This window comes from Hordeum vulgare, chromosome 6H (assembly GCF_904849725.1).
Source record: "Hordeum vulgare subsp. vulgare chromosome 6H, MorexV3_pseudomolecules_assembly, whole genome shotgun sequence".
NCBI classification, from domain to species: domain Eukaryota; kingdom Viridiplantae; phylum Streptophyta; class Magnoliopsida; order Poales; family Poaceae; genus Hordeum; species Hordeum vulgare.
In genome coordinates, this window is record NC_058523.1 from 90,978,075 (window position 1) to 90,999,010 (window position 20,936).

Sequence of the window (20,936 nt, forward strand, 5' to 3'; positions counted from 1 at the left end):
TTTTCGGACTTGGGATGCTTTTATAACTCAACAAAAAAGACATTGGCTGTGGAACTTCCATAGCCAATAGCCAAATGGAAGGGACGGTTTCTGTCCACGATTTGCTCTGCGCAAGTCAGGGATGACTGGCCACTCACAGCCGTCGGATCGAGAATCGAAGCATGAGATCGACTCAGGTGCGCTCCCACTACCGTCACGCACCGAAAGCGAAGTCCTGAGACTGCACGCTGAAACAGGCACACTCCCACTCTCGTCTCGCACCGCGCCGCCGGCGGAAGCGATGGCGGAGCTTCGGCACTCGACGGCGGCGGCGGCCGCCCGCGCATCCAACTCTCCGGCAAAGCGCGACTCCGACGCGTCCTCCGCTTCCTCCCCATTCGCTTCCACCTCCGCCGCCCGCGGCCGCGACGACGACGGCAAGGACGCCCACCGCTCCTCACTTCTCCCCCCGCACCACCATCACCACAGGCAGCTCCTTCCGTCTCCCCTCCGCTCCCTCCTCGCCCTCGAGGACCCCAGGACCCCCACCGCCTCCCTCTCCTACCGGATCTTGCTCGCCGTCCTCGCGCTCCTCCTGCTCGCGGCCCTCTTCTCCGCGCCCTCCCTCTGGTCCCGCTTCGTGAGTTCCTTCTCCCTCTCTCTACGCTCGGTTTCATCAGAATCCCAAGCTAGCACTTACATTTTTTGCTTCTTTATCCTAGAACACGCCCTACTTGTGCCAGAAGGAGGGGATCACGCTACATTGCCCCCAGGTGAAGTGCTCCTGATCTCAGCAACCATTCTGGCGATTCGTGTTCACGTGAGATTTTTTTTTGTTCTGGTGAATTCAATTGTATTGGGCGCAGACGAAGGAGCCTCTCTCGCTGTGGGAGAACCCACGTGCTGCCACCGCGTCCTGGAAGCCCTGCGCAGAGCGTCGAAGCGACGAGCCCTCAGGCAAGTCCAGCATTGACACTACTTGAAAGACAAAAAATGTAGCATATGCTGCACCATTCACTTTTAGCCTTGCTGTACTCAGTCACTGTGAGGTCGCTTATTGCTTAACTACACAACCTAGATTTATGGCAACTATTTAAACTCTTGGTATGCTTAGTGTTTACTGTGATGTGTGAAATTTGTTAGGGTGGCTAAAACCTGAATGACAGTGTTCTTCGAGAGTTCAGTTTTGACCCATAATTCCATACTTTCATTTTCATGTAAGGTTGCAGATTTATGAGGCAGCGTATGGGAACTGAATGCATCTTATTGCTATGAAATATTGCCAACATTAGTGTGGGTTTAAAATTGTAATGCACTTCTCATTCATAGACTTCTGTCAGCAATGTGAGTCAGAGCACAGAATACTTTCTATGTAAAGCGCAATGCCAGTTCTTATGAAAACATCTTCTAGCCATGTTTTTGTGATATTTCCCCGTAGAACCATAGTGTTCCCCTGCAAGAAAGGATACCTCAGTCAGTGGAGAGATGTGCACCCTCTGTTATATACATAAACTTTTCGGTAAAAAAAAATCACCTTCTGAATTTTTCATAGAACATTTGTTTCCTTTCATGATTGGGCACTGATAAGTGATAATTATTACATCATTGTATATAATGCAGATGTCCCACCTGAGAACAAAACCTCTGGGTATATTTTTATTCATGCCGAAGGTGGACTGAACCAGCAACGAATAGCTGTATGTATGCACTCCTGTTTTTCACTTTTTCTCAGCCTTCCTCACCTTATCTTGTGTGATTGTTAAATCTTTGTTTCAGTGGTGCAATGTTTTTTTTTTCTGTTGAAGCATAGTTCTGAGTCTCGCTGTTACATGAGAACTGTTTTTCCTATGATGGTGGTTGTTGCTTAAGCGTAATCAGCCTATACCTTCAATACATTTATGATAATTCATTTTTATAGCATGCTTTAACAATGATCTTCTGTTTCTTATTTAAGAAATAAAATTAGATTCCCCTGTCATTTAATACTTATTTATGTACCTGCCTAAGAAGATCATGACAATTTGTTAAGCAGTGGGCAGAGGTAATGAGAAGCTGAAATTGAGTTTCAGTTACAACATTGGCCCGTCTGTTACTTTCTAAGCTTTGATGTTTCTGCAGATATGTAATGCTGTTGCAATTGCTAAGATAATGGAAGCAACACTTATTTTGCCAGTTCTGAAGCAGGACCAAATATGGAAAGACCAGACGTAAGGCTACTGTCTCTTGTTACTTCTTCTACTTGTCTATTCCCCTGCTGGTATATTGTTCTTTAATTGATAGTCTTATTATACGAAATCCGCTTCACAGATATTCTAATCAAATTGTCAGTTCACTGAGGATAGCGTCATACTAGAATTTTTCAAAAATGAACTACGGTTATTCTGGCAGAATCAGCCAGTTTTTCTGCAGGCATGTGACACCAATATGCTTCTGGTCTTGAGTATCGGGTTCATCTTAAGTAATTTTTTTATTGTACCACTCCTGCAATGATCAAAATACCTGCTCGTGAAAGTCACTGGTCTTCTTCATGCTTAACAATGATTGTATTGTTGTTATAGGATATCCTAATCAGGGACAAATCCTCCTTCATGCTACACTGGTGAATTAGTGACTACTGAAAACAGCTAGTATATAGAATTAACATCTGGAGTGGAGTTTCGATATGAATTTTATAAAGTGGAAAAATTTACAATATCACGTTTTGTAGGTCTAAAGTTTTCTTACTGTCACACTGGCTTTTGAATAAGAATGAACTAATTGATACTGGATATAATGCAGAGTCATAATTCTCTTAGTTGCAGCATCACCTAATTCGACTATGTTAAATAAATGGTATTTGCCATTGGTATTTAACTAGTAAGTTATACGTGCATAGCACGTGAGAGCCCAGATAATCAAATTACAACCAAAGGTAAATGTACTGTTACTGTATTAATTATAGCATGCAAATGGAATTGTGGGGCATATGCATGAAGTATAAGATGCAAAGATCACATAAAATATATCGAACATGTTTTGTCTAGGTGTCTTTTTGGCTATCTCAAAGTTATTGTTCTATCCGGAAAGATAAATACTTCCTCCGTTCCTAAATATAAGTCTTTTAAGAAATTTCACTAGGGAACTACATACGGAACGAAATGAGTGAATATACATCTCTAAAGTATGTCTATATACATCCGTATGTAGTTCCCTAGTAAAACTTCTAGAAAGACTTATATTTAGGAACGGAGGCAGTATGATTTATGAAGTTACATAGCCTTGAATACGAAGCAAAAATGAATGATGGTTTGGTATTTTTTTTAGGAGAGTATGAGTATGGAAGAGTCTAGAGTAAAGTAGAGTGTGCTCTAAATTTTGTCCAAAATGTCCATATGGCTTAGCCCAACCTACAACGTTCAAGATAGTACACATGGCAAAATCTAGTGAAGTAATAAGAAGATCCAACGGTCAGCAACACTCGGATTTGCCATGTCTCAACCGTCGGATCGGCTTCATTCAATGATTGTTATTCCAAGTTATTCGTACGCTATATAGTGGTATAGATATAGAATTGTTAACAACATTTGTTTCCTCTGCAGTAAATTTGAAGATATCTTTGATGTGGATCATTTTATAAACTATCTGAAGGACGACGTACGAATTGTCCGAGACATCCCTGACTGGTTCACAGAAAAAGATGAACTCTTCACTAGTATAAAGTAGGTTATGCATTTTCTTTTACTCCCTGCCTTGAGTCTTAGGGCATATTTGATTTGAAGGATTTTTGTATGAATTTTGGAGGATTGCTATCTTTTAGATTTTTCCTATGTGTGTTGTTTGATTTTAGGATTGTAATTCATTAGAGTTTTTTCCTATAAACTCATTTCGGACTCTATTTCATAGGAATATTTCCTTGGTAGTACTCCCTCTATAAATGTGGCATTTATTTATAATTCCGTTGAATTTATCTCAATGAGTATGGGAAGTCCAAAACTACATCCATCTTGATGTACTTTAAATCTTGTGTGTTGTCCATCATAGCTATACTTTTTTTGTTAGAAAGTAGGCTGATGCCCGCCCTTAGACTGAGGTCCATCATCATAGGTATACTGCTGATCTGGAGCAGTTTATCCCGAAGGTCATCCTTGTTTCTGTCTCAAAATTAATACAACTAGACTGAGAGATTAAATTGCTCAAATTAACCACTATCCACATAGAATGGAAGTTTTAAAGCCTAGTAAAGTGAATCAGATCTACATACATTTCCATTTTTGCTTGTTTCCTTATGAAATTAAATGTAGATTCAGGAATGGTTCGAACTCTTACTTCTTTTCACTACCTGCGGTCTCACCTTGTCTTATGTTCACCATGGTAAACCTGTCTTCTTGTTGTAATTATCTGTTCTGCTTATAGCGGGTGTTAGGGATCAAATACTACATTTGTGTCAATATATTCTGCATATAACAGTATTTAAATGTGTCTATGACAGGCGTACAGTGAAGAACATCCCAAAGTATGCATCTGCACAGTTTTACATTGATAATGTACTTCCAAGGATCAAAGAGAAAACAATAATGTCTATTAAGCCATTTGTTGACAGGTTGGGGTAAGTCAACAGTTGAATGCACAACTATATTGTGGCAATTATTCATAAATTTGTTGTCTTAACCCAAAATGCCCAATCAGTTTCCATGCTATATTAAGGAGAACCTAATTTTTTTTTGGGTTTAGCTTGTGCTCTAAAAGTTACATTGTACAAAATCTCTAATGTGCATGGAGCAGCAGAAATAAATACAGTGCAAACCTTCAATTTCAGGTATGACAATGTTCCGACGGAGATTAACCGACTAAGATGCAGAGTTAATTATCACGCCTTAAAGTTCCTACCTGATATTGAAGAAATGGCTGATAAGTTGGCAACAAAGATGAGGAACCGAACTACCAGCGGGAATCCATACATGTAAGCTGCAGTGGATCTCTTCTGTTCAATCTCTTTGTAGTTCATTGTTGAGGGAATGCTCATTTGATGATCAAGTAATTGCCACTCCTTCTAAAGGGCCCTTCATCTGAGATATGAGAAAGGAATGGTGGGCCTGTCCTTTTGCGATTTTGCTGGAACACGTGACGAGAAAGCGATGATGGCAGCTTATAGACAGAAAGAATGGCCACGGCGCTTTAAGGTCATCTCAAATATTTCGTGTTTTTTAACAGTTCTGGAATTGCAGTTATCTCATCAAACATCAAAGTGATGCCGACAACATAGCCTTCTGATAGTTCTTGATGTTGTTATCCGCATGCAGAATGGATCTCACCTGTGGCCATTAGCATTGAAAAAGAGGAAAGAAGGGCGTTGCCCCCTTGAGCCTGGCGAGATAGCTGTGATCCTGAGAGCACTGGGATACACAAGGGAAACACAGATATACGTCGCGTCAGGGCAAGTGTACGGCGGCAAAAACAGGATGGCTCCCCTCAGGAACATGTTCCCCAACCTGGTGAGTATTGCCCGACTATTGTCGTACGACTATTGCCCGTGTCTAGAAATCAAGAGTCTAGCAGTGTAGTCTAGCAGTGTTAAATGCTCCGGTTTCGAAGCGGGGATCCATTTCTGGACTCGAGGAGGGGTTAATCAAGAGTCTAGCTGTGTTAAATGCCCGGTTTCGAAGCGGGGATCCATTTCTGGAGTTGAGGAGGGGCGAAACAGACTTATATTCATCTCCTACCCTTCTTCTCCCTGAATGCACCATTTGCAACGGCAGACATGAACCCTGCATGTATACGGTATGCAGGTGACCAAGGAGGAGCTGGCGAGCGGGGCGGAGATGGAGCACTTCCGGAAGCACGTGACGAGCCTGGCGGCGCTGGACTTCCTGGTGTGCCTAAAGTCGGACGTGTTCGTGATGACGCACGGCGGCAACTTCGCCAAGCTCATCATGGGGGCGCGGCGCTACAGCGGGCGCCACCGGCTCAAGTCCATCAAGCCCGACAAGGGGCTCATGTCCAAGTCCCTCGGCGACCCGTACCTGGCCTGGGCCTCCTTTGCCGAGGACGTCGTGATCTCGCACCAGGCCCGCGCCGGCCTCCCCGAGCCCACCTTCCCCGGCTACGACCTCTGGGAGAACCCCCTCACCCCCTGCATGTGCAGAGCATGAGACGGACCGAGTAGAGTGACAGCCGCTGCTAAGCTAGCTATGGAGTATGGACTATAGTGCTTTTCCTTGATGTCCTCCTGATTTTGTTCATATTGACACTACTACCAGAGCAGCAAGTGCTCCTGCGGCCTTGGTATCCGAAGTTTGTGTGTTGTGTGTAGATGATCAGAATTCGGTAGCGGTGAAGCACGGGTTTCTCGAAACAGATATTGCGTTCTTGGCCGATGATTAATCGTGCGATAAAACCACGCGGGAAACCAAAAAGGAAATGCTGATTAATCAGACATCGCATTCTTGAGCTAGCTAGTTCTCAGTTTCTTTTATTTCCCTTCTGATTTCTGTTCGTGTGGCACCACTGGCAGTAAGCCAGCAAGTACACTTTGCCAAGATCGGTATGCTTCTGTGTACGCTTTGCCAAGATCGGTATGATCGGTATGCTTCTGTGTACGCTTTGCCAAGCACGGTTTCTTGATCCAGATATTGTATTCTTGACACGGTCTAGCCACGTACTAGTAAAAAAGCTGCTGCATTTTTTTAATCGACGAGTGTGTGTGTGCGCGCGCCAGCGCTGTTTTTCCCTTCAGGCCCGGCCCTCCGCCTGCCTCAGTCTCGAGCGAGGGAAGGGAATCGATCGCGGAGCAAAGGGGGAAGGCGCGCAGCAGCCTGGGCTGTCGTTTATTAGTCCCACCTCGCTACCGGAGCGATGCGTCGCGTGGTTTATAAGGAAAGGCGCTGCTTCACGTAATCGTGTTCGTAAAAAGGAGAGACGGTTGGCATCTCCCCTGACAGGGACGGGAACGGTCTTCGGACTTTCCTCTAGCACACTGCGGTTAAGGCTACCCGCTTCGGCGGATCTTACCCAATTTTTTTTGGCATTTCCTGCGCTTTTGCACCCACATACACTTGTCACGCATTAAAAAAATTATATTGATTTTTTTTTTTGGTTTTTCCATAGTAAAATTGCCCATGCGTTGCACTAAATGCGCTTTTGCACCCACATACACTTGTCACGCATTAAAAAAATTATATTGAATTTTTTTTTGGTTTTTCCATAGTAAAATTGCCCATGCGTTGCACCGGGTTAGATTGTTGATATTTGGATCATGAATTTTGTATTTGAAAAGTCCCGTCCTCGCTCTTTGTCGACATCTACTTTAGCTCCGCATCTTCATTAAAGTGCAAGTTGAGATTCAAACATATGAACTTTCATACAAATGGAGTGAAACTTCACACAGACTGGTCATATAGTTACCACAAGACCATCATCATAGTTTTACTTATTTAATCTCTGTAAACAACATTATTTTTTAATCTCTGCAAACAACATAAAGGAAAAAATGAGACACACGTTGATGCCGGTTTTTTGAAGTTCGAGAGTAGCAGCAGTGGCGGTCTACCGAGATCACCATGACAACTATATGGGGAGCTGATCTCCGGTCATTCCAAATATGCAAGATGCTAGTACACTTGAGACAATAGCCTGTCGCGAAGCCCTCGCATTGTCTGAAGACCTTGGCCTCCAGAACTTCGTCGTGGCATTATATGCACAACAAGTGATTAGTGACATATGGAAAGGAAATCGGGGTCGTCATCCAGTCATTATCGAGGAGATTAAAAGCAAAGCAAGTAACTTCTTGTTGGAAATATGTCCTAGAGGCAATAATAAATTAGTTATTATTATATTTCTTTGTTCATGATAATCGTTTATTATCCATGCTATAATTGTATTGATTGGAAACACAGTGCATGTGTGGATACATAGACAAAACACTGTCCCTAGTAAGCCTCTAGTTGACTAGCTCGCTGATCAAAGATGGTCAAGGTTTCCTGACCATAGGCAAGTGTTGTCACTTGATAACGGGATCACATCATTAGGAGAATCATGTGATGGACTAGACCCAAACTAATAGACGTAGCATGTTGATCGTGTCATTTTGTTGCTATTGTTTTCTGCGTGTCAAGTATTTGTTCCTATGACCATGAGATCATATAACTCACTGACACCGGAGGAATGCTTTGTGTGTATCAAACGTCGCAACGTAATTGGGTGACTATAAAGATGCTCTACAGGTATCTCCGAAGGTGTTCGTTGAGTTAGTATGGATCAAGACTGGGATTTGTCACTCCGTATGACGGAGAGGTATCTCGCGGCCCACTCGGTAATACAACATCACACACAAGCCTTGCAAGCAATGTGACTTAGTGTAAGTTGCGGGATCTTGTATTAAGGAACGAGTAAAGAGACTTGCCGGTAAACGAGATTGAAATAGGTATGCGGATACTGACGATCGAATCTCAGACAAGTAACATACCGAAGGACAAAGGGAATGACATACGAGATTATATGAATCCTTGGCACTGAGGTTCAAACGATAAGATCTTCGTAGAATATGTAGGATCCAACATGGGCATCCAGGTCCCGCTATTGGATATTGACCGAGGAGTCTCTCGGGTCATGTCTACATAGTTCTCGAACCCGCAGGGTCTGCACACTTAAGGTTCGACGTTGTTTTATGCGTATTTGAGTTATATGGTTGGTTAACGAATGTTGTTCGGAGTCCCGGATGGGATCACGGACGTCACGAGGGTTTCCGGAATGGTCCGGAGATGAAGATTGATATATAGGATGACCTCATTTGGTTACCGGAAAGTTTTCGGGCATTACCGGAAAAGTTTCGGGCTCATCGGTAGTGTACCGGGAGTGCCGGGAGGGGTGACAGGGACCATCGAGAGGGGTGTCACGCCCCAAGGGGTCTCATGGGCTATGGGAAGAGATAAACCAGCCCCTAGTGGGCTGGAATAAGTTCCCACTAAGGCCCATAAGGTTTGAGAAGGGAAAAACACAAGGTGGAAAGAGTTTCCAAGTGGGAAGGTGGAATCCTACTCCAAGTAGGATTGGAGTAGGACTCCTCCACCTCAAATTTCGGCCAAACCTTGAGGGTTTGAGGCTGCCTCCTCCCCTCCCTACCTCCTATATATACTGAGGTATTAGGGCTGATTTGAGAAAACTTTGGCCACGGCAGCCCGACCACATACCTCCACGGTTTTTCCTCTAGATCGCGTTTCTGCGGAGCTCGGGCGGAGCCCTGCTTAGATTAGATCACCACCAACCTCTGGAGCGCCGTCACGCTGCCGGAGAACTCATCTACCTCTCCGTCTCTCTTGCTGGATCAAGAAGGCCGAGATCATCGTCGAGCTGTACGTGTGCTGAACGCGGAGGTGCCGTCCGTTCGGCACTAGATCGGAGCGGATCGTGGGACGGATCGCGGGATGGTTCGTGGGATGGTTCGCGGGGCGGATCGAGGGACGTGAGGACGTTCCACTACATCAACCGCGTTTCTTAACGCTTCTCCTGTGCGATCTACAAGGGTACGTAGATCGGAAATCCCCTCTCGTAGATGGACATCACCATGATAGGACTTCGTGCGCGTAGGAAATTTTTGTTTCCCATGCGACGTTCCCCAACAGTGGCATCATGAGCTAGGTTCATGCATAGATGTAATCTCGAGTAGAACACAAAAGTTTTTGTGGGCGGTGATGTGCGTTTTGCTGCCCTCCTTAGTCTTTTCTTGATTCCGCGGTATTGTTGGATCGAAGCGGCTCGGACCGACATTACTCGTACGCTTACGAGAGACTGGTTTCATCGCTACGAGTAACTCCGTTGCTCAAAGATGACCGGCGAGTGTCGGTTTCTCCAACTTTAGTTGAATCGATTTGACCGAGGAGGTCCTTGGATGAGGTTAAATAGCAATTCATATATCTCCCTTGTGGTGTTTGCGTAAGTAAGATGCGATCCTACTAGATACCCATGGTCACCACGTAAAACATGCAACAACAATTAGAGGATGTCTAACTTGTTTTTGCAGGGTATGCTTGTGATGTGATATGGCCAACGATGTGATGTGATATATTGGATGTATGATATGATCATGTTGTAATAGTTAATATCGACTTGCACGTCGATGGTACGGCAACCGGCAGGAGCCATAGGGTTGTCTTTAAACCAACGTTTGTGCTTGCAGATGCGTTTACTATATTGCTAGGACACAGCTTTAGTAGTAATAGCATGAGTAGCACGACAACCCCGATGGCGACACGTTGATGGAGATCATGGTGTGACGCCGGTGACAAGAAGATCGTGCCGGTGCTTTGGTGATGGAGATCAAGAAGCCCATGATGATGGCCATATCATGTCACTTATGAATTGCATGTGATGTTAATCCTTTATGCACCTTATCTTGCTTAGAACGACGGTAGCATTATGAGGTGATCTCTCACTAAAATTTCAAGACGAAATTATGTTCTCCCCGACTGTGCACCGTTGCGACAGTTCTTCGTTTTGAGACACCACGTGATGATCGGGTGTGATAGACTCAACGTTCACATACAATGGGTGCAAAACAGTTGCACACGTGGAACACTCGGGTTAAGCTTGACGAGCCTAGCATGTGCAGACATGGCCTCGGAACACATGAGACCGAAAGGTCGAGCATGAATCATATAGTTGATATGATTAGCATAGTGATGCTTACCACTGAAACTATTCTCGACTCACGTGATGATCGGACTTGACATAGTGGATTTGGATCATGTACCACTCAAATGACTAGAGAGATGTACTTTTTGAGTGGGAGTTCTTAAGTAATATGATTAATTGAACTAATTGTCATGAACATAGTCTAATGGTCTTTGCGAATTACGATGTAGCTTGCGCTATAGCTCTATTGTTTTTATATGTTCCTAGAGAAAATTTAGTTGAAAGTTGATAGTAGCAAACTTTGCAGACTGAGTCTGTAAAACCGAGGATTGTCCTTGTTGCTGCACAGAAGGCTTATGTCCTTAATGCACCACTCGGTGTGCTGCACCTCGAGCGTCGTCTGTAGATGTTGTGAACATCCGGCATACACGTTTCTGATGACTACATGATAGTTCAGTACAAAATACTTAATGGCTTAGAAGCAAGGCGCCGAAGACGTTTTGAAACGTCACGGAACATAAGAGATGTTCTAAAGAGATGAAATTGTGATTTCATGCTTGTGCCCTTGTTAAGATGTATGAGACCTCCGACAAGATTCTTTGTCCACGAAGTAAAGGAGAAACGCTCAATCATTGAGCGTGTGCTCAGATTATCTGAGTACGACAATCGCTTGAATCAAGTGGGAGTTGATCTTCCAGATAAGATAGTGATGGTTCTCCAAAGTCACTGCCACCAAGTTGTGAGAGCTTTGTGATGAACTATAACATATCAAGGATAGATACAATGATCCTTGAGCGATTCGCGATGTTCGACACTGCGAAAGTAGAAATCAAGAAGGAGCATCAATAGTTGATGGTTAGTAAAACCACTAAGTTTCGAGAAAGGCAAGGGCTAGAAGGGATACTTTGTGAAACGGCAAAGCAGTTGCTGCACTAATGAAGAGACCCCAGATTAAACCCAAGCCCGGGACTAAGTGCTTCTGTTATGAGGGGAACGGTCACTGAGGTGGAGCAATTCTAGATACTTGGTAGATAAGAAGGCTGGCAAAAGTCGAAAGAAGTATATTTGATATACATGATGTTGATGTGTACTTTACTAGTACTCCTAGTAGCACGAGGGTATTGGATACCGTTCGGTTGCTAAGTGATTAGTAACACGAAATGAAAGCTACGACATAAACGGAGACTAGCTAAAGGCGAGGTGACGATACGTGTTGGAAGTGTTTCCAAGGTTGATATGATCAAACATCGCACGCTCCCTCTACCATCGGGATTGGTGTTAAACCGAAATAATTGTTATTTGGTTCTTGCGTTAAGCATGGACATGATTGGATCGTGTTTATTGCAATACGATTATTCATTTAAAGAGAATAATGGTTACTCTATTTGCTTGAATAATCACCTTCAATGCTTTATTGAATCTCGATCGTAGTGTTACACATGTTCATGATATTGGTGCCAAAAGATACGAGGTAATGATGATAGTACCACTTACTTGTGGCACTGCCGCTTGAGTCATGTTGGTATAAATTGCATGAAGAGGTTCCATGCTGATGGATCTTTATACTCACTTGATTTTGAATCACTACTGACATGCAAATCATACCACATGAGCAAGGCCTTGTTTTCATTGAGATGAAACAAGATAGTAACTTGTTGGAAGTGATACATTTTGATGTATGCAGTCCAATGGGTGTTGAGGCACGCAGTGGATATCATTACGTTCTTACTTCAATGACGATTTGAGTAGATACAAGAGTATTTACTTAATGAATCACAAGTCTGAAATATTGAAAAGTTCAATTCTGTTTCGGAGTGAAGTTCGTCGTAACAAGAGGATAAACTGTCTACGATATGATCATAGAAATGAATATCTGAGTTACGAGTTTTGGTACGCAGTTAAGACAATGTGGAAATTGTTTCGCAGTTCATGCCACCTGGAACATCATAGTGTGATGATGTGTCTGAACGTCAGAGCCATGCACTATTTGGTATGGTGCATGCTATGATGTCTCTTATCGAATTACCACTATCGTTTATGGGTTATGCATTAGAGACAACTGCATTCACTTTAAGTAGGGCACCGCGTATTTCCGTTGAGATGACACAGTATAGACTGAGGTTTAGAGAAATCTAAACTGTCATTTCTTGAAAGTTTGGGGCTTCGACACTTATGTGAAAAAGTTTCAGTCTGATAAGCTCGAACCCAAAGCGGATAAATGCATCTTCATAGGATATCCAAAACAGTTGGGTACATCTCCTATCTCAGATCCGAAAGCAAAGTGTTTGTTTCTAGAAACGGATCCTTTCTCGAGGAAAGGTTTCTCTCGAAAGAATTGAGTGGGAGGGTGGTAGAACTTGATGGGGTTATTGAACCATCACTTCAACCAGTGTGTAGCAGGGCGCGGGAAGTTGTTCCTGTGGCGCCTACACCAATTGAAGTGAAAGCTGATGATGGTGATCATCGAGCATCGGATCAAGTTACTACAAGCCTCGTAGGTTGACAAGGTCGCGTACTACTGCAGAGTGGTACAGTAACCCTATCTTGGAGGTCATGTTGTTGAGCAACAGTGAACCTACGAGTTATGGAGAAAGCAATGGTGGGCCCGGATTCTGAAAAATGGCTGGAAGCCATGAAATCCGAGAGAGGATCCATGTATGAAAACAAAGTGTAGACTTTGGAAGAACTACTTGATGGTCATAGGACCATTGAGTAAAGATGGATCTTTAAAAGGAAGACAGACGATGATGGTGATAAGTCACTATTAAGAAAAGCTCGACTTGTCGCAAAGGTGTTTCCGACAAGATCAAACAGTTGACTATGATGAGACTTTCTCACTCGTAGCGATGCTAAAAGTCTGTTAGAATTATGTTAGTAGTTGATGCATTATTTATGAAATATTGCACATAGGATGTCAAAACATTGTTTCCTCGACGGTTTCCTTGAGCAAACATTGTATGTGATACAACCAGGAGGTTTTGTCGATCCTAAAGATACTAGCAAGTATGCAAGCTGTTGGAATTATGCCCTAGAGGCAATAATAAATATAGTTATTATTATAATTCCTGTATCAAGATAATAGTTTATTATCCATGCTATAATTGTATTGAATGAAGACTCATTTACATGTGTGGATACATAGACAAAACACCGTCCGTAGCATGCCTCTAGTTGGCTAGCCAGTTGATCAATGATAGTCAGTGTCTTCTGATTATGAACAAGGTGTTGTTGCTTGATAACTGGATCACGTCATTGGGAGAATCGCGTGATGGACTAGACCCAAACTAATAGACATAGCATGTTGATCGTGTCATTTTGTTGCTACTGTTTTCTGCGTGTCAAGTATTTATTCCTATGACCATGAGATCATATAACTCACTGACACCGGAGGAATGCTTTGTGTGTATCAAACGTCGCAACGTAACTGGGTGACTATAAAGATGCTCTACAGGTATCTCCGAAGGTGTTAGTTGAGTTAGTATGGATCAAGACTGGGATTTATCACTCCGTGTGACGGAGAGGTATCTCGGGGCCCACTCGGTAATACAACATCACACACAAGCCTTGCAAGCAATGTAACTTAGTGTAAGTTGCGGGATCTTGTATTACGGAATGAGTAAAGAGACTTGCCGGTAAACGAGATTGAAATAGGTATGCGGATACTGACGATCGAATCTCGGGCAAGTAACATACCGAAGGACAAAGGGAATGACATACGGGATTATACGAATCCTTGGCACTGAGGTTCAAACGATAAGATCTTCGTAGAATATGTAGGATCCAATATGGGCATCCAGGTCCCGCTATTGGATATTGACCGAGGAGTCTCTCGGGTCATGTCTACATAGTTCTCGAACCCGCAGGGTCTGCACACTTAAGGTTCGACGTTGTTTTATGCGTATTTGAGTTATATGGTTGGTTACCGAATGTTGTTCGGAGTCCCGGATGAGATCACGGACGTCACGAGGGTTTCCGGAATGGTCCGGAAATGAAGATTGATATATAGGATGACCTCATTTGATTATCGGAAGGTTTTCGGAGTTACCGGGAATGTACCGGGAATGACGAATGGGTTCCGGGAGTTCACTGGGGGGGGGGCAACCCACCCCGGGGAAGCCCATAGGCTTTTGGGGAGACAGACCAGCCCTTAGTGGGCTGGTGGGACAGCCCACAAGTGGTCTATGCGCTAAGAGAAGAAGAATCAAGAGGAAAAGGAAAAAAAAGGGAGGAGGTGGGAAGGGAGGAGGACTCCCTCCCACCAAACCTAGTCCAACTCGGTTTGGGGGGGGGAGAGCCCTCCCCCTTGGCTCGGCCGACCCCCTTGAGGGTCCTTGGACCCCAAGGCAAGCCCCCCTCCCTCCCACCTATATATACGGAGGTTTTAGGGCTGATTTGAGACGACTTTTCCACGGCAGCCCGACCACATACCTCCACGGTTTTTCCTCTAGATCGCGTTTCTGCGGAGCTCGGGCGGAGCCCTGCTGAGACAAGGTCATCACCAACCTCCGGAGCGCCGTCACGCTGCCGGAGAACTCTTCTACCTCTCCGTCTCTCTTGCTGGATCAAGAAGGCCGAGATCATCGTCGAGCTGTACGTGTGCTGAACGCGGAGGTGCCGTCCGTTCGGTACTAGATCGTGGGACTGATCGCGGGATTGTTCGCGGGGCGGATCGAGTGACGTGAGGACGTTCCACTACATCAACCGCGTTCTCTAACGCTTCTGCTGTACGGTCTACAAGGGTATGTAGATCACTCATCCCCTCTCGTAGATGGACATCACCATGATAGGTCTTCGTGCGCGTAGGAAAATTTTTGTTTCCCATGCGACGTTCCCCAACACAAGCTCCAGCGATCCTTCAATGGACTGGTGCAAGCATCTCGGAGTTGGAATATACACTTTGATGAGATGATCAAAGATTTTGGGTTTGTACAAGGTTTATGAGAAACTTGTATTTCCAAAGAAGTGAGTGGGAGCACTATAGAATTTCTGATAAGTATATGTGGTTGACATATTCAGGATCAGAAGTAATGTAGAATTTCTGTAAAGCATACAAGGTTGTTTGAAAGGAGTTTTCAAAGGAATACCTGGATTGCGCTACTTGAACGTTGAGCATCAAAGATCTATGGAGATAGATCGAAAGCGCTTGATAGAAGTCATGCCTTGACAAGTTTTTGAAGGAGTTCAAAATAGATCAGCAAAGAAGGAGTTCTTGGTTGCGTTGTAAGGTGTGAATTTGAGTAAGACTCAACACCCTACCCCGGCAGAATAAAAAGAATAGACGAAGGTCATCTTCTATGCCTTGGCCGTAGAATCTAAAGTATGCCATGCTGGGTACCGCACCTGATGTGTGCCTTGACTCAAAGTCTGTTGAGAGGTACAGAGAGTGATCCATGATTGAATCACTAGCAGCGGTCAAATTTTATCCTTAGTAACTGATGGACTAAGGAATTTTTCTCGATTATGGAGGTGGTTAAAAAGTTCGTCATAAAGGGTTACGTCGATGCAAGCTTTGACACTAATCCGAATAACTATGAGTAGTGAAACGGATTCGTATAGTAGAGTAGATATTTGTAGAATTTGCGAATAGCACATAGTAGCAGCATCTATAAGATGACATAAAGATTTGTAAAGAACACACGGATCTGAAAGTTTCAGAACCGTTAACTAAAACCTCTCTCACGAGCAAGACGTGATCAGACCCCATAACTATATGGGTGTTGGATTCGTTGGAATCACATGGTGATGTGAACTAGATTATTGACTCTAGTGCAAGTGGGAGACTGTTGGAAATATGCCCTAGAGGCAATAATAAATTAGTTATTATTATATTTCTTTGTTCATGATAATCGTTTATTATCCATGCTATAATTGTATTGATTGGAAACACAGTGCATGTGTGGATACATAGACAAAACACTGTCCCTAGTAAGCCTCTAGTTGACTAGCTCGCTGATCAAAGATGGTCAAGGTTTCCTGACCATAGGCAAGTGTTGTCACTTGATAACGGGATCACATCATTAGGAGAATAATGTGATGGACTAGACCCAAACTAATAGACGTAGCATGTTGATCGTGTCATTTTGTTGCTATTGTTTTCTGGATGTCAAGTATTTGTTCCTATGACCATGAGATCATATAACTCACTGACACCGGAGGAATGCTTTGTGTGTATCAAACGTTGCAACGTAACTGGGCGACTATAAAGATGCTCTACAGGTATCTCCGAAGGTGTTCGTTGAGTTAGTATGGATCAAGACTGGGATTTGTCACTCCGTATGACGGAGAGGTATCTCGGGGCCCACTCGGTAATACAACATCACACAGAAGCCTTGCAAGCAATGTGACTTAGTGTAAGTTGCGGGATCTTGTATTACGGAACGAGTAAAGAGGCTTGCCGGTAAACGAGATTGAAATAGGTATGCGGATACTGACGATTGAATCTCAGACAAGTAACATACCGAAGGACAAAGGGAATGACATACGGGATTATATGAATCCTTGGCACTGAGGTTCAAATGATAAGATCTTCGTAGAATATGTAGGATCCAACATGGGCATCCAGGTCCCGCTATTGGATATTGACCGAGGAGTCTCTCGGGTCATGTCTACATAGTTCTCGAACCCGCAGGGTCTGCACACTTAAGGTTCGACGTTGTTTTATGCGTATTTGAGTTATATGGTTGGTTACCGAATGTTGTTCGGAGTCCTGGATGGGATCACGGACGTCATGAGGGTTTCCGGAATGGTCCGGAGATGAAGATTGATATATAGGATGACCTCATTTGGTTACCGGAAAGTTTTCGGAGTTACCGGGAGTGTACCGGGAATGACGAATGGGTTCCGGGAGTTCCACGGCAGCCCGACCACATACCTCCACGGTTTTTTCTCTAGATCGCGTTTCTGCGGAGCTCGGGCGGAGCCCTGCTGAGATTAGATCACCACCAACCTCCGGAGCGCCGTCACTCTGCCGGAGAACTCATCTACCTCTTCGTCTCTCTTGCTGGATCAAGAAGGCCGAGATCATCGTCGAGCTGTACGTGTGCTGAACGCGGAGGTGCCGTCCGTTCGGCACTAGATCGGAGCGGATCGTGGGACGGATCGCGGGACGGTTCGCGGAGCGGATCGAGGGACTTGAGGACGTTCCACTACATCAACCGCGTTTCTTAACGCTTCTACTGTGCGATCTACAAGGGTACGTAAATCGGAAATCCCCTCTCATAGATGGACATCACCATGATAGGACTTCGTGCGCGTAGGAATTTTTTTTTCCCATGCGACGTTCCCCAACACTTCTATTGTATTTTTTTAAAGTCGTTTAGGCAATGATGATGCTCATAAGTTAGCTTGTTGTCGAGTGGAATATGGAATACAAATGAGTTGCTAACCCCTGCACCAGAGGGGGAGGGTGGCTTATATAGAGTGTGCTGTCCTCCACAACGGTTCCGGTACAGGGGTGGAGTAGTGGCGATTGAATGCGTACATTACCGGTAACGTACGTCCTAAATGCTAATAAATGCACAGGGAAACGTACGACTGTTTCCCTCCAGGGGGGTTACGGTGTCCCGAGTGGCAGCCAGTCGGTTAGTTGGATGTTCTCCGAATGCTAGTCTCCGACTGGATGGTCGAGGACCCGTTTGCCGAATGGATGATGGGGACTCCTTAATACAGTCGGAACTGACTAAGGGTCTAGTCCCTTATGAGGGGTAGTCCTTGGGTAGGACTTATAGGGCAGGCCTATGACCCTACCCTAGGGCTATAACCCCATCATTAGTCCCCGAATGGATTGGGGTTGGAACGACGAAGCGGTGCTTGAAGTTTGGATCCGACTGGAACGGATGCGACTTTGGCGTTGTGTGCCTCGATCCATTTTATCTTCTCTGACCAACGATCCGAGTGGAAATCTTTGTGGAACAAACTGTCGGAAACCGAGTGCTCCCTGGGTATCTCTTGACGTGACCAGTCAACTGACAGCAACGGATTTTCCGGGATCCTCAAATTTCGGTTTCTGCGCACTCAGCGGGGATGACGCCAGCGTGCTCGAGTAGCGCCTGACGCCTCGATTCTCGCGCCTTCAACTTCTCCACTGATATCGCCGCGGTCGGTCGGGGGATAAGGTTTCGGAGCCACCCGCCAGCGGCCCAGTCGGAACCTTATTTAAATCCCAGCGGCAAGGATTTTCCGTTACGCCCGCCGGATCTTTTACCTTTGCTTCGTCCTCCTCGCCGTCTCCAGCGCACCTAATATTGCCTCTGCTTCGTCCTCCTCACTGCCTCCAGCGCACCTAACTTCTCCACTCCTCCTTCCCCTCTGCGGATTCGCAACTTCCGCCATGACCAAGGGTCAGACCAGCAAGATGGAGGCGAGGAAGAAGAAGGGGAAGGCGGCGGCTCTTGCTCAGCGGCGGCAGCGGCCGTTGCCGGCGGGGTGGATTCAAGGCGACTTCCTCCCCTCCACGGTGACGGAGGGGGATCTGCTGCAGCTGGTGGAAGACGGGATGATCGTGCACAAGTCTTGGAGGCTGCCGGCGGAGAATGAGGTCGAGCCGGCACCCCGGGAGGGGGAGCGCGTCCTGTTGCTCAGCCATGTCTATCGAGGTTTCTCTCTGCCCCCGCATCCTTTCTTCAAGGGCATTATGAACCACTTCGGGGCACAACTTCACCACTTTCCTCCTAATGCTATTGCCCATCTTTCCGCTTTCATAGTTATGTGCGAGTGCTTCATCGGCTGCCCCCCCCATTGGGGGTTATTCAAACATATATTCTCTGCTAGATCTCAAACTATCAAACGACTCAGCCAGTCGGATGATAAAACACATCTTCTCCAACTCTGCGGAGGCTTAGGTTTCCAGAAAAAGAGTCGAAGTAGTTATCCTGCTCTTCAGCTGAGTGAGTCGGTTAGGAACTGGCAGTCGACGTGGTTCTACTGCCAAGATGTTGCCTGCCCGAACGCCTCGACAGGGTTGCCTCCTTTTAGCTTAGATCGTCCCGCTCCGCCTAAGCAGCTCGCGCTCATGAAGGTGGAGAAGATCGACATCCAGCCCCTGGTTGACGCACTCGTAGACGTCGTCAGAAGGGGGGTCACCGGCATGGATTTGCTGGAGACTTTCCTTGGTCGGCGCATACAACCACTGCAGGCTCGCGACCATGCCATGTGGCATTACGCGGGGCCCGAAGACTCCACTCGGACCAACGTCTTGAGCGTGACCGAGGAGAAGGTGGCGTCGTGGGTGCTCCAGATCACAGGCGCCTGTGAGAACCCCAGAGGGTCTCGACGAGTGAGGGCTTTCAGCGCGGACAATCCTCCTCCGAACCAGGTGAATACCATTTGTCGAGTGCACGTATCTGTTTTAGTTTTATCGCTTTCTTGAATCTCTGCCTGTCGTTTGATGTCGCCGACTGTTTTTCACGCAGAAGTGGACCAACTGGTTTTCTCCTATCTCGAACGGGAACCCGGACGAGGAGGAGGAAGAAGGCAGCCAGGAGGGCAGTGTGGAGAGCGGCGAGTATGTCTCCGACAGCGGGGAGACGGAGGAGGAGTCTGGTGAAGAAGAGGAGGATGACGAGGAGCAGGACTCGCCGCCTCCGCTGCCAGAGCACCGGACCAAGCGCCGACATGAACCTGCGGTTCCTTCGGCCCCTCCGGCATCCTCGAGTGCTCCGCCTGCTGCTCCTGTGGTTCCGAGTGCTCGGAGCACCAAGAGGGCCAGGGACGCTGCTGTCGAGCCCGTGGGTCAGCCTTCCAAGGCGACCAAACTGAGTGGGTCTAAACCTCGGAAGGCTTTGCTGCGGATAAGGGTCGTTGTTCCTGTCACCTCGACATAAGTGCTATGTTCCTCCAACTTCTTATGATATTCGGTTGAACTCCTGTTTGAAGGTCGAATGAATTTCACTCGACAGGGTTGCCACCTCTGCCACCTCTCCGGCGCGCCAGGAGGATGATCCCATGGACGCGGACAACGTCGTCTCGTCCCAGCCAGGTGCATTGTAGTGACTCCGAGAGTGTTATACTATCGCTACGCGAATTCTATCTTAAGTCTGGCCTCTTTCTTTTTCTGAGATCTCGTGCCGTTCGGTCTATCAGGGGCGATTTGCGTGGACGAGGGTGACCAGGGGAGACCTGAGCAAGCCGTGGAGCCTGTTCTTGAGGCTGCCCCTCCAGTCACTGCTCTCGCCGCAGACGTGCTTCCGACCAAGGCGATGCCGCCGACTGAAACGACGCTGGTGGCTGATGAACCTACTGGAGCGGGTCTTGGGATGCCAGGCTCGTCGAATGTCGAGTTCAACATCCAGCTTCTCCCGGAGGAGCAAGTGGGAGCGGCCAAGGGGGCCATGGTGCAGGCGGAGCAGATGGCG

General features: G+C 45.9%; 1 protein-coding gene and 1 non-coding gene across 2 annotated transcripts; both read left to right on the forward strand.

Annotated features, from left to right (window-relative positions):
• Nucleotides 1–229: 229 nt before the first annotated feature.
• On the forward strand, nt 230–6,409 carry LOC123401593 (protein PECTIC ARABINOGALACTAN SYNTHESIS-RELATED-like). The gene is made up of 11 exons (XM_045095419.1): nt 230–619; nt 702–752; nt 846–936; nt 1,600–1,676; nt 2,098–2,186; nt 3,558–3,677; nt 4,448–4,564; nt 4,775–4,918; nt 5,015–5,138; nt 5,259–5,450; nt 5,745–6,409. Exons 1-11 carry the CDS (start codon nt 281–283, stop codon nt 6,105–6,107), a joined length of 1,707 nt encoding a protein of 568 aa, XP_044951354.1. The 5' UTR covers nt 230–280; the 3' UTR covers nt 6,108–6,409.
• A 445-nt stretch (nt 6,410–6,854) lies between these two features.
• On the forward strand, nt 6,855–6,978 carry LOC123406663. Its single transcript, XR_006612323.1, has one exon. It is a non-coding gene; the product is annotated as a U6atac minor spliceosomal RNA (small nuclear RNA).
• The last annotated feature ends 13,958 nt before the right edge of the window (nt 6,979–20,936 follow it).